We start from the raw sequence: 15,526 nt of genomic DNA on the forward strand, positions 1-15,526 counted from the left end.
CCCGGCACCAGCCCTGATGGCCTGAGATATCAGCAAGTGGCTCAGCCACAGAGCTCCAGGGGGACAATTAGAGAGGAGACAGCTCCTGCTGCACCCAGCTGCCTTCCCAGGGCTGGGGGCCTGCCGGGATGCTCGGGGGGCTGCACTGCTTTGGGGTATTTCCCCATAGAGGGGCAAGGAAGGCAGCCCTGCCACAGGTCCTGCGTCTTACAAGGCACCACTGCGAGGGCAGGAGAGGGGGAAAAAATGCCTCAGTGCTGCAGGGAGATTTACAGGGCTTGTTATCAGCACAGGAAGAGCCAGAGCTTAGGGGCAAACAGGAGATGCTTTGCCTATTGCGGTATTTTTTCCTACCGTGCTCTGGCCCCGTGTGAAGTCAGGCAGCACGCTCAGCTCCACTTCTCGCTTGCCAGCAAGCTTCATGTGAGCCCTTTCGCTTCATGCCTCTGCTCACTGAGCCCAGAGCAACTCTGTGCATTAGAAGAAGCAGTTCACGTTTAAGTGCAGTGCCCATAAGTGCAGCAGAGCCACTGGCGTGGCCACACGTTAAAGCCCAGCTTGCTCAGATCTCCACATCCAAAGCATTTGGGTCTCAGCAGCTGCTTTTAACTGGGAATGTGGTTTGTAACCACAGCCAGGACCAAGAGAAGGGTGGTTACAGGGATTCTGTGAGTCTTCCCTGTCCCACTGCCCACCTGCATCTCACACCAGCATCACCACATTACCCATGGGTCAGAACCTGGGGTTTATATCCATGAGATCTCCAGGATGTGGGCAGCTTGGGAATGGAAGTTTTATTCCTGGTGAGAAGGGATGCTCCCTGAGGGTCATGCTTTGTGCTCATTTAAACCCCCTGCAAATACATGGGGGAGCACAAGGTGATAGGGATACAGGAGGTACATTCACTCGCTATGGATGTGTCTGAGAGAGGGGGAAAAACGACTTCCTCATCCCATATATTAAACAATAACGTCCACGTGAAGGAAAGCAAAGTCTGAGTGAGTGAAATGTGCCCACAAATGCCTTTATCAGGCAGAATCAGAGAAAGATCAGCTGCGGCGCGGGAAGCGAGCGCGCTGCTCACAGGAGACCCAGCCCATCTAGGGTTTCGGCTCTGGTTAATGACACTGCAAATTAAGCCTGTCATCTTTAGACATGACGTTTCTTGCCGGTTTGGCTCAAGAAAACCACCACCACCCTCTCAAATGGTGGTTTCACAGCAGCATGGCCCCTTCCCTCCCTGTCCTGTCCTGAGGAAAACCATGGCAAGGAGCAGCGCGCATCCAGAAGGATTCCAGTTCCCCTTATAAAGGCAGGTTCATGTAAATCTATAAGTAATAACAATTTTTACCTGATTTCACAGATGTTGAGCTGATCAGCCTGGGAGGGTCTCACTGAGCCTGCATAATGGGGGCAGCTGCATGTCGAAAATCCATTGAAGAAGACCCTGGGATAGAAATAATTGTCCTTAAATCACAGTCTGATGATGCCACTAGCAGAAAAAGCAGCACCATATATATAGACACAGCATATAAGTACACAACATATATATGCTCAATATATATATACACACAACATATATGTTGTGCATATATATACAATATATACTATATATAATATATAAATAAATAAATAAATATATAAAAAAACATGTGATGATTGCTGGTGTGCATATCACTGGCCGAGGAATTACTGAGATTTTTCCTTCTGTATTTTAGGGTAACATGGAGCCAATGAAAAATAAAAGGGCTTTATGAAGCTCTTGATGCTGCGTTGGGGAAGAGTTTTTGCTTGTCATAGGGTGAGTGTCCTCATCTCCAATGGGATGGGCTCCTTTGAGAGCCCATAGGAGCACTGGGGACACTCAGAGCAGGGATGAACACTGCTCCAAAATCTCTCCCTGCCAGAACACACCTTTACAAACCTTCATCCAGATGGAAAATACACCACGCTGAAGTTGGAGATGCTTCACTGTCTGAGACAACCAGGATTTGTCCTGCAAAACATCCCTGGAGTTGCTCCATCACCAGCACTGCAGGCAGGTTTTGCCACATTTCTAAGGGAGTTCTTGGATTTATGGTGTAAAACAACCCCTTTTTGTCCAAACGAGATGCTTCCTGCAGAAATGGCTGGGTTGGGTTGGGTGCTTTTTACTTTGATGGCTTCTCAAAGGGCAGAACATGTTCACACGAAGTTGCTCCAAATGTTTCCAAGCAAAGTCTTAGAGAAAACTGGAGTTTCACTTAAGTGTGTTTTAATGGGGAAGGCTTGTTTTTCCTTCATGTTCACTGCTCTGCTTGGGAAACAGGGAGCCAAGAGCAGAAATGTCTTCAGCTCAAAGCAAACTATTTTGTTTCAGTTTTGAGGACTGGGGTGGGATCGGCATTTTTATGGGAGAAATGTGTTTTTCCTTCCAAAAGGCTCCATTTTAAAAGTTTTCTACACCAGAGGATGTTAGGAGGAGTTGCGTATTGATGTATGATAAATAAAGTCATTATTCTCTGGCAGTCTGGATTCACATTTCACAGCACATCCATATCCCATGACTCCCTGAAAGCCAGCTCCATGGCCCACACTGACAATACGACACCCCATGCATTTGAGCCTTTTCCCCCTCAAACATCCCCCTCACCATTCTATGCCCATGGGTCCCCAGTGGTACCAATGCACTGGGTGCTGGATCCCAGCTTGGGATAGGGGAAACCCAGCCCTTGGGAGGCAAATTTCCATCCTGAACCCAAACTAGAGGCTGTTAGGATGATGGGAGCGAGACTGGGGCAGCTTTTATAAATAATAATTTCAAGAAAAAGTTGTTTTCTTGCCCCAAACCACCCATACTTGGATACAAGGCCAGGGGAGGGAAGGCACAGAGGGTGTCCCCAGCACAACATGGGGCTGGCAGCTCTACAATGCATTTGAGATGGTGTATTTTGGGAGCACATTCCAGTGCTGGGATGGCGGCTCCAGCAGAGCCCAGCCACCCTCCCAGGCTACACTGTGTTCCCCATATAACACCCCCATACAACACTAGCTTCCATGGGCTGTGCTTATAAAAGCTGGTGTGGCTGGATACAGCCCATGGCCAGCAGCAGCTTTGTGTGAGATGTTGTTTTTAATGAAAGAATCAGATTTCCAGGATTCCCCCTTTATCTCCCTGTTTGCTTGGCTTTTTGTTTTTGGTGGGGGCATAAAGCAAAACCCAAGGAAATAATAGAAATAACTGACCCAAAACTTGCATTCCAAAAATGAGGCTATTTGCAGCCCCAGTCTGATCCCAGGCTGCCCTCTTGCTTCTGCCACCTTCCACTTATAAAAGCACGAAAAAAGCACTAAAATGGTTTAAAACCTCCAGCCCCCAAATAATTTTCAGTTGCAGACCCAAAAAAAATCTTAACAGATGGCTGTTAATTTTAAAACCCACCTCAATTTGCAAAGAACAAACCCAACCTTGATAAAACCATCTTGCAACTCTCTATAACCTGATGGCCAATCCAGTGGCTGCATGAACCTCTTGGGATGCAGCGAGGAGAACCTAAGGAATACCAGCCCTTGGGAACAGAGTAGCTCCTGCACCCAGGGGGAGAGAAGTCTTGGGATTTTGGAGAGCTGGGGATAACAGTATAGTGAAGCACCATTAATTGTCCTCATTCTCTTACCCTAGAAGTGCTGGGAAGGCAGAGCCAGACACAGCACAAGGCACTGTGCAATGAGAAGTGAAGCTGCCTCCAAAAACTTACAGACAAAGTGAATAAAACCCCCCAGGTAGATCCACATGGAGAAGAGGGCAGGAAGTATGGATACTGGGACATGGTCCCACCATAGGGAAGGATGCTGCTCTCTGGCTGCTCCCCAGGGCCAGCACTCTGCATTGAGCCGGCAGCACAGTGGAGCCTTATTAGAGCATCCCCAAAGAGTTTGGTGGCCTGGACCACCATCACCAGCTTTCTCCCATGGCAAAGCCAATTACCTGCAATGCACACATCACTGTGTAAGACACAAGGAGCCAGGTCAGTCCCTATGCCAAGAGGGGGACAAAGACACATCTCACCTCACAACCCACCTCTCCTTTTCCCACTGGCACATTGAGATGACCTGAACCTGCACCCACGAAGGGGAAGTTGGAAGCATTGGTCCCAGACCTACCCCATCCAGAGCCAGCAGTTTGTCTCCAGCTATGCCCCAAACCAGATGCTTTAGACAACGCCAGGAACTGCCTTAATAAGCGCTTATGCAATCCTTCTCACGCGGAGGAAATGTCTTTCCCAATCCCCAGCCATTAGCAGTTGGCTGATGCCCTGGAGCGGGACATTTTAGAGCCCTTGTAAATTTGCTTCAGGAGTGGAAAGTGGACGGAGCAGGGGAAGGTGCTGGTTTTTGTCAGGGAGCTCTTCTCTGCTTCTCCCCATGCATGGAGAGCTGCCACCATGGGTCAGTACTTAAACCACAAGTCAAGGCATCAGGGAATGACGGTGGCATCTCCTGCCCCCCAGCCACAGGGCTTTGGGGGGGGGTCAGTGTTGGTCTCAGCAGGGAATCTGAGTGGGGAAAGAAGAGGCTTTAGGGCAGAAGCATCACTCCTGCATCAGTGCAATAAAGATGTCAACTGGGGCTCTCCATACACATGCATCATCTACGCTGGCAGTCAGAGCTCACAGACTCATTTCTTCCATCATCTTCAATTATGTGTCCATGATGGGTATCATAGATACTCCCTTCATGGCAGGTACAGCCTCCTTCTGCTTAGCCTCCTTCTGCTCATTTCTATGGCAATCAGATGAAGGAACAGCACTGTTTCAAACAGGGCACCCCCACCACCTCGGAGCAACGGTTCTAGGGCTGGTTCCAGGGGTGAGGCTGCTGTTCCTTCCTTTTGCCTATTGCTTGCATCCAAACCTAATTGCACATTGACATAGGCTGTCTTTGGGGAGCCCCGCTCCGCTCCACCAGCACAATGAGCCCTTGTTGATCCAGCCCCAGCAGTTTTGCAGGTTAATTTATGGCCGCCACACCCCATTAGCGGCAATAAACGTGGAGCCCGGTTTTGCCCCAATTATGAGTTACGGTTTTTCAAATAAATACATTTTTTCCTATAAACCAGCGCTCTGTTTAGTTTGAATGTTCCTCACAGGCACATCCATCTACATAAAATACACAGGAGAGGAAGCCGAGCTGTGACTTTGCTCTGATGACATAAAAACTCTGGTAAACACAGTGTCATTTGCAGCACCAGCAAAGAGAGAGCACCAAAAATAACCAGTGAGTGCCTGGCTCATCCCTGCATGAAAAAATTAATGCTTTCTTTCCATAAAGCTTTGTTTCCTTTTTGATTTATCCAGGCAGGGCAATGGCTGTTTGGCCATAAATAGGTTGTTTTTCTTGAGAGGCAATGGTTGCAATCATCCGTTGTGTCGCTGGAGGGGCGGCACGGGAGTTATATGTCCAGTGATGCTGTGGATTGACGGGGAGAATAGGAGCATCAGGGCTCAGCACACCATGGGTACCCATCCACCCCAATTCCTTCTGTTTCTTTGGAAGGGCTTTAACAGCCTGGACACCACGGGATGTTGCTTGTGTGATGTTGTAGGATCAAGGACCAGTGATGTACTTTGGGGGGACCCAGGTGGGATTTCCCCTGCATCCCAAAGGTCCTCGTGCTCTGACAAGACTTACACTGGCACAAGACACATGTGGCAAGACATCCAGGAGGAGGGATGTCCTGAATGGGCTTTTACAGCTCTGATGCTCATAGCCCAGCCTTGGCCATGACCCTAGGGCTGGGCTCACTGCTGATCCAACTGACCTGATATCCCTTCTGCATGTTCTCTCCCTCCTCACATCACCACAGTGAAAATAATCTCCCCTGAGCAGCCCCACGCGTGATGCTGACCCCACAGACCTCCCATCAAAGCAGACTGCTCATGCCTCAGTTTCCCAAGGCTTTTTGCAACCATTCCCCCAGGCATCTGGGATCAGAACTGTTAGGAAGGTGCTGAGTGATTATTATTGCATTATTTCGGGCGAGTGCTATAAATACCCAGGGGCACCTTTAGACACAACCCAGCTGCCCGGGGGAGCTGGCTTAGCTTCTGCTGTTGGAGGGGGGGATCGCAGGGTATAGAGGTACCTCTGAGCATAACCTGGTGGGGTACCCAATGGGGTACCATGGGGTATTGGGACTGGGACCTTCCTGGCTGTACCCTGTGGTGGAGCCTGCGGAGGGGGGATGCGGGTGCAGGAAGGTGCCGGGATGCTGCAGGGAAGACAAGGAGAATATTTTACGGGGCTGCAATGTAAACAGAGCTGGAGCAGAGCCCCTTTTTATGAAGTCCCTGTCCTGCCAGGGCATCTGCCAAGGCACTGATTTACGCTCCTATTTAGATAAGGGAGCCGGGGCGGGAGGGAGCAGAGCTGGCGTCAAAGTCACAGGACACCCTGGGCTGCCGGGCACTGATAAGGAGGTAGCTGAGGGGCCGGGACCAAAACCATGGCCCCATCCCAGGGCAGGGGATGGATGTGGATCCATCCTACTGGGATTGGGGTGCAGGAGGGTGCAGAGACCCGGGGTAGCCTCACCCCCCAACATGTGGCACTGACAACCCCTGTCACCATCATCAAGGGTCAGGAAATCTTTCCCTGGGAAGGCTTTGAAGGAAAACAGGTGGAGAGAAACGTGGTTCCTCCCGCCCCACCAGCCATAAATCCCCTAATCCGAACCGCTTGGCGTTCCTCCCCCCTGCACAAGTAGGGAGAAGTGAAATTAAAGGAACTCACCAAAAGTTGGAGAAGTGCTAAATTTGGACGCCATGACCAAGGCAGCCTGGTTTGATTTAGAAGGTGCCGGCGTGAAAAGGGCTCTGGTTTTATTATTTTATTAAAACACGAAAGATTAGAATGATTTTCCAAGGGAAAATCAAGCCATGGGTCCCGCTATTTGCTCAGCTGAGCACTTCCAAGCTGTTCAGGGTCCAGGGACCTTGAAGGGTGGTGAATAAAGCAAGATAATGCCCGGGCTTGGGCTGTGCTTACCTGGCTCAAAGGCTGGAGGTGGCTCTGGTGCACAGCTCGAGGCGATGGCTCCAAACTGGACGTGGCTGTGCAATGCAGGGCTATGGGGAGGGAAGGGCTGTTTTGGGGGTGAGGGGGGTGTTTTGCAGGAATAGGGTTGGGTGGCACAGACACCAGCCTGGTGGTTCGGTGGATCAGGGCTTATACAAGGATGAGAAGAGGTTCAGAGAAGAGCTTGGATAGCTGATGAGAGGCAGCAAGGCGCTGCAGGTGATGCTCTGCTTATATGGGGGGGTGAGGGATGAAGGAGGACCTCTGAACGGTCCCTTAGATAGGCAGTGGTCCCCACCAGCTTTAAGCTGGGCTCAGGGATCCCACCCAGCCATGGGTGTTTTGGAGGCAATCAGGGACACAACACCCTGCCCAAGGCCTGACTCTAACAAGAGTAATCACTAGCAAATGTTTGCAGGGCGCTTGTTTAAAGGGGGTGGGAAGGGGGGGGTGGGCTTTGCAGCAGCTAAGAACAAAGCAGGGGGGGAGCAAGGTTGGCCAGATCCATTATGGCCGCTTCCCCCCCCCCCCCCCCCCCAAGGCCCCTGGCTGCCGGAGACCCCCTTGCACCCTGCCCCTGCCCCCCCCCCCCCGGCCTCCTGCCTTTGCAGCTCGCCTTGTAACAGCTAACGATGGAAAATCCGAGGCATTTAAGTGGCTCCCGAATCCGCCCGGGAACCGTGATTGAGAGAAGTCAAATAAAATTTGTCATCTTTAAAATGCAGGAGGACGTTAATGGTGTGTTAGCCCGGATGATTAATACAAGCGCCTGCAAACAACCCTCCAACGTTTCCACCCTCCGCTGCAAGATGAATCGCTGCAAAGCGCCGTTAATCGCTAACATACCTCGGGCCCGAAGCCCCTTCCTGCCCCGCCACGCTGTGATCGCCACCGCCGTGCCCAGTGTCCGCACTGGGAGTAATGGGAGTGAGAGCAGGGGTCGTTCCCAATGTCAACTGACAGAGCGGGGTCTGGGAGGCATCACCTCAGGGATCTGCATCCCATGGGTGCAGGGGCGAGTGGGATGTGCTGCCCATTGCAGGGCCCCACGCTGGGTTTGGGGCAGCATGAAGTACAAGACCCCAGCCCCGACGGGACCCCCTCCATCCCTTTGGTGGCCAGGCTGGGACAGGGGATCACAGGGCAGGGCCCCAGTGCTCTGTTGTAAGTGTATTTGTGTGTGTGGACAGTATAATCTCTATATATTTATGTATGCATGTGCAGTGTCTGTGCATGGCTGTATAGTACACGTGTGTGTTTATATGCCATACATCCAACATGTGTGTGAGCATGCACAGCATGTGTGTGCATGTAATATAAGTATGATGACATTGTGTGTGTACCGTATGTGTGCTGCTGGTGGGTGTACATAATATATACGGGTGCAGTTAAGTGCATGTGTGCAATCTATTTGTGATGTGTGTGTGTACAGCACAGAGAGGAGTACAGTGTGGGCTCATGTCTATGTTTGTGGGATGTGCAGGCAACATCCAGTGAGTCTGAGTAACATATGTGTGTGCTCTAAATGCATACGTGTGCTGTACACGCGTGTAGTGTGCATCTGTGTGCAGCACAGCATCCGCATGCACACAGGGCATGCATGGGCAATGTACCCCATGTGGAAGGAACACCCCCTGCCCTCACCCTGCCGTGCCCAGCCCGTGGTCTCCCCAGTGCCTTCTCCTGCCCCTCTCCTCCATCACCCATGAGGCTGCTCATGCCCGGCTCGGGGTGCTCCGAGCCTGCCACACTGCCCGAAAAGCGTGCCCTGGGAACGGGGAAGCGGAGGGGATGGAAGCGCGAGGGAGTGGGAATTGGGGTCCCCCCTCGGGTCGCTCCTCACCCCCTTCTCCTTGCAAGCAGGGAGCAAGCGGGGGGGAAGAGCGAACAGCGGAGGTGTGAGCCCAAATAAACCGACTCGACAGAGCGGCGCACGCCCCCTTCGCCGCCCGCTCCCCCCGGGGCCCCCGAGCATCCTCCCCTGCCCATTGGCTCCGCGGCGGGGGGGGGACCCGGCCCTATATAACGTCTGGGAGGCCCCAGAAGGGGTTAATAGGGGAAAAAAAAAAAGGAAAAAACCCACCCCAAAGAACCCAAAACCCCAAACCTCGTCCGCCTCAGCCCAAACCCCAAAGCTACCACCACCATCACCGCAGCCCCTCGCCGGAGCCGCCTCCCCGCTGCCCGCCCGGTGGGGAGCCCTTCCCGGCTATGGTGCGCTGCTGAGCGCGGCCCCCGGGGCCAGCGGGGCGGACCATGAACCTGGTAGGGGGCTACCAGCACCACCACCACCACCACCACCCCATGCTGCACGACCCCTTCCTCCTCGGGCCGGCGGCGCGGTGCCACCAGGAGCGAGCCTATTTCCCCGGCTGGGTGCTGAGCCCGGCCGAGGTGACCCCCGAGCTCCCGGGCCAGAGCCCGAGTTACGGCGCCGCCGAGTACGGCCCTGCCGGCCCGGGGCGGCTGGAGGCTCTCAGCGGTCGCCTGGGCCGGAGGAAAGGGGTCGGGGGACCCAAGAAAGAGCGGCGGAGGACGGAGAGCATCAACAGCGCCTTCGCCGAGCTCCGAGAGTGCATCCCCAACGTGCCCGCAGACACCAAACTATCCAAGATCAAGACCTTGCGCCTGGCCACCAGCTACATCGCCTACCTGATGGAGGTGCTGGCTAAGGACAGCCAGCCCGGGGACACCGAGGGCTTCAAAGCCGAGCTCAAGAAGGCCGACGGCAGGGAGAACAAGAGGAAAAGGGAGACGGTAAGAAGCGAGTCGGGACCCCGCTGCCCGGGGCTGGGAGCGGGCAAGGAAAGCCACGGGGCTGCGGGAAAAACGCCCTTCCCGGTCCCGCTGGAGCCCTTCTTTTTCCCATCTTAAAACCAAACACCCGCAGGAGGGAAAGCCCATCCCAGCTCCCGGCCGCTTTTCCCGAGGGATGAACCCCCGGTCCCTCCGTCCCCTCTCCCGGCCGCTTTCCAGGGAGGAGCGGGCGCATTCTGGGGCAAGGGCGGCCGCTTTTCCCCCGCCGCAGCGGGCGGGGTGCAGGGATGGGAACTCCAAAAACCTCCTGTTTTATCCTCGGGCTGGCAGGAACCGCGGGCTCGGCTGCAGCCCCGAGGCGGGCACAAGGTGCCCGGGCCCCCGCTCCCTCTGACCGCTCCTCTCTCCCCCTTCTCCCCGTCTCCTCTCCCGCAGCAGCCCGAGGTCTACTCGCAGCCTTTGGGCCACGGCGAGAAGAAGCTGAAGGGCCGGACGGGCTGGCCCCAGCAGGTCTGGGCCCTGGAACTGAACCCCTGAGGGCTTTCCCACGACGGCGCTCCCCGCTCGCCCCTCCATGTGCAATGCCGGAGAGAGCCCGGCCCGGCCCCCGGAGCCAGCCCGGGCCCTGTTGCCCCCGCCGAGGCCGATGCTCCGCGGGATACAAGCGACGGGCGCCCTGCGGGGCCGGATCCTGCCTGTCCCGTCGGCACCGGGGGCCGGCCGGGTTATTCCCTCCCTCGCCCCTTCCCCTGTTTGCAGTAATCGTTGCTCCTTCCCGCTGCCAGCAGCGATCGGCGGCTCCTGCCCCCCCTGGCCGGGCTGAAGCGGTTTAGTTCGTTTGCTGTTGTAAATAAGAGCCCCAAACCCTGTCCCCGTCCGCTGCCTGACCGACGTGTGGCTGCGGTGAAACTACCTAGAGGTGCATTTGGGAACACTCCTGTGCCGGGTTTTCTACCTCAGATCTGCATGACCACTTCCCGAGGGACCGAGCGCGCCGCACCACGTATTTAAAACAGAATAATTAACAAAACCATGAAATAAAATACAAACTCTATGCAAACAGCCTCGGCTCCGACCCCTGCGCCATCCCCGCCTGCTCAGATCCCGCTCTTTGCCGGGATAACGGATACTGAGGGATTAAGGACTCCCCTGAAATCAGTACCTTGCTATGGGGCCGATCCATGCGAGGGAATTCCCTCCCGTAGGATCCTTTGAGACTTGTTCATGCCGTGCTTGCTCACCCCAGGAGTTGGTGGGCTCTGTGAAGGGTACCCGCTCTTCGTTCCTGAGCACAAAACTGCCACTGCCTTACAACCCCTTTTCCTCCTCACCCTGGAGACCTGCTAGAGGGACCGGACTTGTATTTGGCATGGGGAAGGATGGCAGGATCAGGCCTTTACAGCGTCTGGATGGCACGAGCACCGCAGAGCTGTGGAGCCCCTGTTTTAATGCTGCTGAGTGTAAAGAACCAGGGCTCGGCTCCCTTCCCAGCCCCGGCAGCTCCCGACTCCATTCTCACAGGGATCCCCTCTTAGCTGCTGCCTCAGCTGCATTTTGAAGGAGCAACATTCCCCCCTCACCATCAAACACATAGATACCACCAGCCTCAGACACACCAATGCTCACACAGCCCAAAGTCCTCTCTGTCACCTCTTAGGATTAAATCCTTAATAATGCTTAATGGTTAAAGATGAAACCTCATTCCTTTATTCTGTACACACTCAGCTCTGTTACCCAGCGTTTCCCAAACGCAGTCAGGGCCTGATCCTGCCTTGCCACACCGCTGGTCCCAGGAACACCAGGATAGACCCGGACACTCATCCAGCTGTTCAGGGCAAAGAGAAGCAGCACGGGGTTGGAAGGTTAATCCGAGGGCTCAGCAGGGAGCATTTACATTTTCTATTTGAATCCCAGCTTTTGTTTGCGTCTAAAGGTATAGAAATAGTGATGCAACATCAGTAAATCACCGATAGATCCATCAATCTGTGTGTGTGGAGCCACACACACCAAAACCACAGCAGCTCACCAGTGGGGAAGCAGCTTGGGTTTTGTAGCCACTTTGTGTGTGTGTACAAATACAGACCGATGGACACATAAATGCTTTGCGATGCAATTAGAGTTCCTCGAACAATCAGGCTGCGGGAATCAGCCTCCTCGTGTTTGGCAGCTGCTGCACCGCTGCTTTCCCGATGTGTTTTTTGATCCCTTTGAATGAGGTGGAGATGAGGATGGACTGATTGCCTGAGTGCAGCGGTGCTGCACTGATGGAGTTTCAGTTTTGTTTGGGCTATAAGAAGCTCAGCATGGCACTGAAGCCATGAGTGGATTTAGAACAGGACATTCCTAAACCCAAATGCATTTAAAGGGGAAAAAAAGAAGGAAAAAATAAAATGCAGAAAATAAACCCCAAATATCCTACTTTGTGGCTGGGTTTCACGGTCCCTAAAAGTACTGGGCTTTTACAGGAAGGCTCCCAAGCCATCGCTAACACTAACCCAGCACACTGTAAATGTGTCCAGCACCAATCCTGGTTGCATGTGCCTGCATCCGTATGGCATCGGTTGGGGCTGCTCTCTTCAGATAAGAGAAAGGGTTAATGGGGGGACCTAGGATTTGCTCTTCTGCATGAGGCTGAGAGTTCTGCACAGAAGTCAGTGCCCTCAGTCCTGGCACACCACAAACATGGTTTGCAGCCTGCGGACCCTCCTCTATCTCACTGAGAACCTCTGGTGTTTTTTCCCTATGAGTTTCCAGCTTTCCTTCTGGAAAAGGGGCACCCTGCAGAGCCTGGCGATGCTCTGCCTGCATCCACTGGCTGCTGTTTTTCTTACCACGAGATTCTGGTGGTGGTACCTGCTGGTAAACTTCTAGGAAAGTCCACACCAGCCTCCCTCACTTCGTTGTGATTCTGGAAGGGAAAACACTCTGTTTCCATCTGCAGAGGGATTTCTTGCCCAGCAAGGGCATTTTCCTGCAAGACACCAGCTTAGCATTTTGGGATAGGATGGGTGAAAAAGAGCACTGAGCAATTCCTGTTCCCTGGGCTTTGCCGCTCCCCACACCCCATGCTTTAGAAGTGGTTTATCTGCAAGCAGTGAGCTCCATCCCTGCCTCATCTCTGAGGCTGGGAAGGGCGTTGATGCTGAGCTCAGAAGGTTAGGATGGGGTCACCCCTTCACCCCAAAGGGAAAGGAGCTGCAGGGGGGTGGGAGCTGTGCACAGGGACAGCTTCACTTCCTCAGGCAGCAAACCCGTGCAGCTGGGAGCTGCATCCCAGCAGCATCCCGGCAGGCAGAAGCAGGGTTCCCGGGACTTGCTGCATCGATCCTTAGTGGAAGAAGAACAGTTTGATCACCAGCTTTGAGGTTTTGGCCGTCTGAAAGCCTCACTCATCGCCAGGGGAGGTGGCTCAGCACACAGCTACAGCTCGACCCTGCCGTGAACTTGATGCTGTTGGGAAGCAGCGCACTCCCGGCATGCAGGATTCAGTCTGCAGTTGCCTGGATAGAAGCACACGCACACATAGATCGCTTGGCCCCTGGGCAGCATCATACGTGCCTTGTCCCCTGCCACTGGAATCCAGCTGTAAGGGTCCATGGAGGGGACCCTGCTGCCCTGCTTGGCCATCGGGCTCTTCCCACCCCTGGGGTTTACGTGCAAATAAATGTTCCCCCCCCCCCCCCCCCCCTTTTTTTTTTCCCCTCCCTTCCTGCCAAGCCCAGTCCCTGCTTCTTGTTGTTGTAGGTATTTATGGGCCTGTTTATCTGATCTCGGGGGAGCCTATTCTTATCTCGGGAGCAGCAAGGGAAGGGTTACACTGGACAGCTCGGTAGACAGAATGGAGCCAAATAAAATACCAATCTGCCAAAAAAGAAGAAAAAAGAGGAAAAAAAAGAGAAAAAAGGGAAAGAAACACCCAACCCAGCCACCCGCTCAGAGGGCACCCACAGCAAACCTCCAAGGCTAGGAGGGTGTCCCATATCGCTGCACAGCTCCACTTCCCTGCTCCATGGGATGGATCCTGGAAGAGACCCGGCTCTGCACACGCTTCCCATGAGCAGAGGGACTGGAGCAGCAGATCCCAGATGAGCACAGACTGGGGCCCAGCTCAGTGCTTGCTGGCTCCCAAAACGGCTGCCACCAGGGCAGAACCCAGGCAAGAAACACCTTCACACAGCTTTAATGTCCCTGGAATAAGGGAAGAAAAAGACATGTTTAATGTTTCATATCAGTTGTTACAGCAGGATGGCTGTGATGCTGCTGCTTGCTACTTCCTTGGGCTGAGCAGGGAAATGTCCCTGCTCTGGATGAGAGGTCCCCAGATGTGAAGGTCATGGCCAGGGCCAGGACTGCTGCCTCCCATCACCGGCCTCTCTGGCCACTGACATGGGACTGGTGGAGGCATTCGGGTGGGGGGAACCCCTGGACACTGCCTGGACTCTACTGTGGCCCCTCCGGAGCCCAGGCATGCAGCACGGCTGGGCCAGAATGAGTAGGTTGGATGGGGTGGGATGGGGATGGATGGGATGCCCCCTCCAGCCATGGCAAGCAGGGGGGTAGAAGGGCAGCCCCATGCTAGGGCTCCCCTCAACTCTAATTACCCCTGCTTAAGGAAGCGCCTGATGGTTCTGGCCATTTAAGGTAGCCCCAGCGCCGCTCAGCAAGGGTAATTGGGCTATAATTTGTTTTCGGTGTCAAGATGGCGTCAAAGATAAGACAAAAATCTCCAGGTTTGGGGGTTAAGGAGACAGGAGAAATCCTGACCCGGGGCCGACCTCGGAGGAACGGCCACAAGCCCCACTGAGTACCACAGCAGGGGAAAGATTTACTGCCAGGGGAGCTTTTTGATCCTCTCCCAACACCCGGAGCCTCTCAGCCCAGGCGCTGGCTCCCAAGCCAGGCTGGCTCCTGGGAGCCCCGCTCTGGTGGGAGGATTTTCTGGTTCATGACATGCAATAGCTCTTCCTTGAATCTCCATGCTTCTGGAGTCATGGAATCAGGAGATCTATCGAAAGAGAAGATGAATTTCCAATCTGTAGCTGTAGAAAGATGTCCAAGCATGGGAAGACTGGAAACACCAGGGAGATGAAGCCTCCACATTGTTTTGTCCCTTTCTTTTATATTACTTTTTAAACCATATCCAAACTCTCTGGGTTTTCACACTGTGGTTGTCCCTGCTTGGGGCTGCTAGCACTGGAAGGCCTTCTCCTCAGTGCAGGGTGTTGGAGAAGTATTTACTCCTCTCACAAGTGCTTGGTGTGGGGTTAGCAGAGATGCTCACCATGGCTTTCTGCAGAGTGACCCATCTGTGTCCTGCTCTGTGGTGGAGCGATCCCATTAGCAAGCATCTTCTCTGGTTGCAATGACACTTTGCTGCCATTTCCCTGTTGATCTTCTCCCTGACATCTCAGCAGAGCCCTTATGTGAAGCTGGTTGGTGTGGGGTGGCACAGCATCCCACTGGTGTGCTATGCTGCGGATGGAGTTCAGGTCCAGGATGGAGTTGAGGCTATCAGGTGGAGGATCAATGCTCCACAGCTCAGGGCAGTGGGTAAAACCAGCTGGGCCCTTTGCTCAGCAGAACTCTGTGCCACCTCCATGCTGTGTGATGCTGGATGAGCTCTGCCTCTCCTGGTTACCACAAAGCTGAAATGCAATAGCAAACCAGAGAGTCAGAGGGGCCAAGGAGCCAGGCAGGGCTGGGAGGAGGATAT

General features: G+C 53.9%; 1 protein-coding gene and 1 long non-coding RNA gene across 3 annotated transcripts; one reads left to right on the forward strand and one right to left on the reverse strand.

The window, feature by feature from the left end:
• Nucleotides 1-5,918: 5,918 nt before the first annotated feature.
• Nucleotides 5,919-8,039, reverse strand: LOC133271311 (uncharacterized). Its single transcript, XR_009744081.1, has 3 exons — nucleotides 7,903-8,039; nucleotides 7,027-7,106; nucleotides 5,919-6,250 (listed from the first exon to the last, which is right to left on the reverse strand). It is a non-coding gene; the product is annotated as an uncharacterized LOC133271311 (long non-coding RNA).
• Nucleotides 8,040-8,901: 862 nt separating this feature from the next.
• On the forward strand, nucleotides 8,902-10,422 carry HAND1 (heart and neural crest derivatives expressed 1). Of its 2 annotated transcripts, none has more exons than XM_061456839.1 (2): nucleotides 8,902-9,813; nucleotides 10,252-10,422. In XM_061456839.1, exons 1-2 carry the CDS (start codon nucleotides 9,313-9,315, stop codon nucleotides 10,348-10,350), a joined length of 600 nt encoding a protein of 199 aa, XP_061312823.1. In that variant the 5' UTR covers nucleotides 8,902-9,312; the 3' UTR covers nucleotides 10,351-10,422. The 2 variants fall into 2 exon arrangements, with proteins under 2 accessions (XP_061312823.1, XP_061312822.1); XM_061456838.1 differs by having other exon boundaries at nucleotides 8,923-9,813; nucleotides 10,249-10,422.
• The last annotated feature ends 5,104 nt before the right edge of the window (nucleotides 10,423-15,526 follow it).

Source organism: Pezoporus flaviventris, unplaced genomic scaffold, assembly GCF_033815535.1.
Source record: "Pezoporus flaviventris isolate CSIRO_AGI_PZ_B2104156 unplaced genomic scaffold, CSIRO_AGI_Pfla_v1 ptg000023l, whole genome shotgun sequence".
NCBI lineage: Eukaryota > Metazoa > Chordata > Aves > Psittaciformes > Psittacidae > Pezoporus > Pezoporus flaviventris.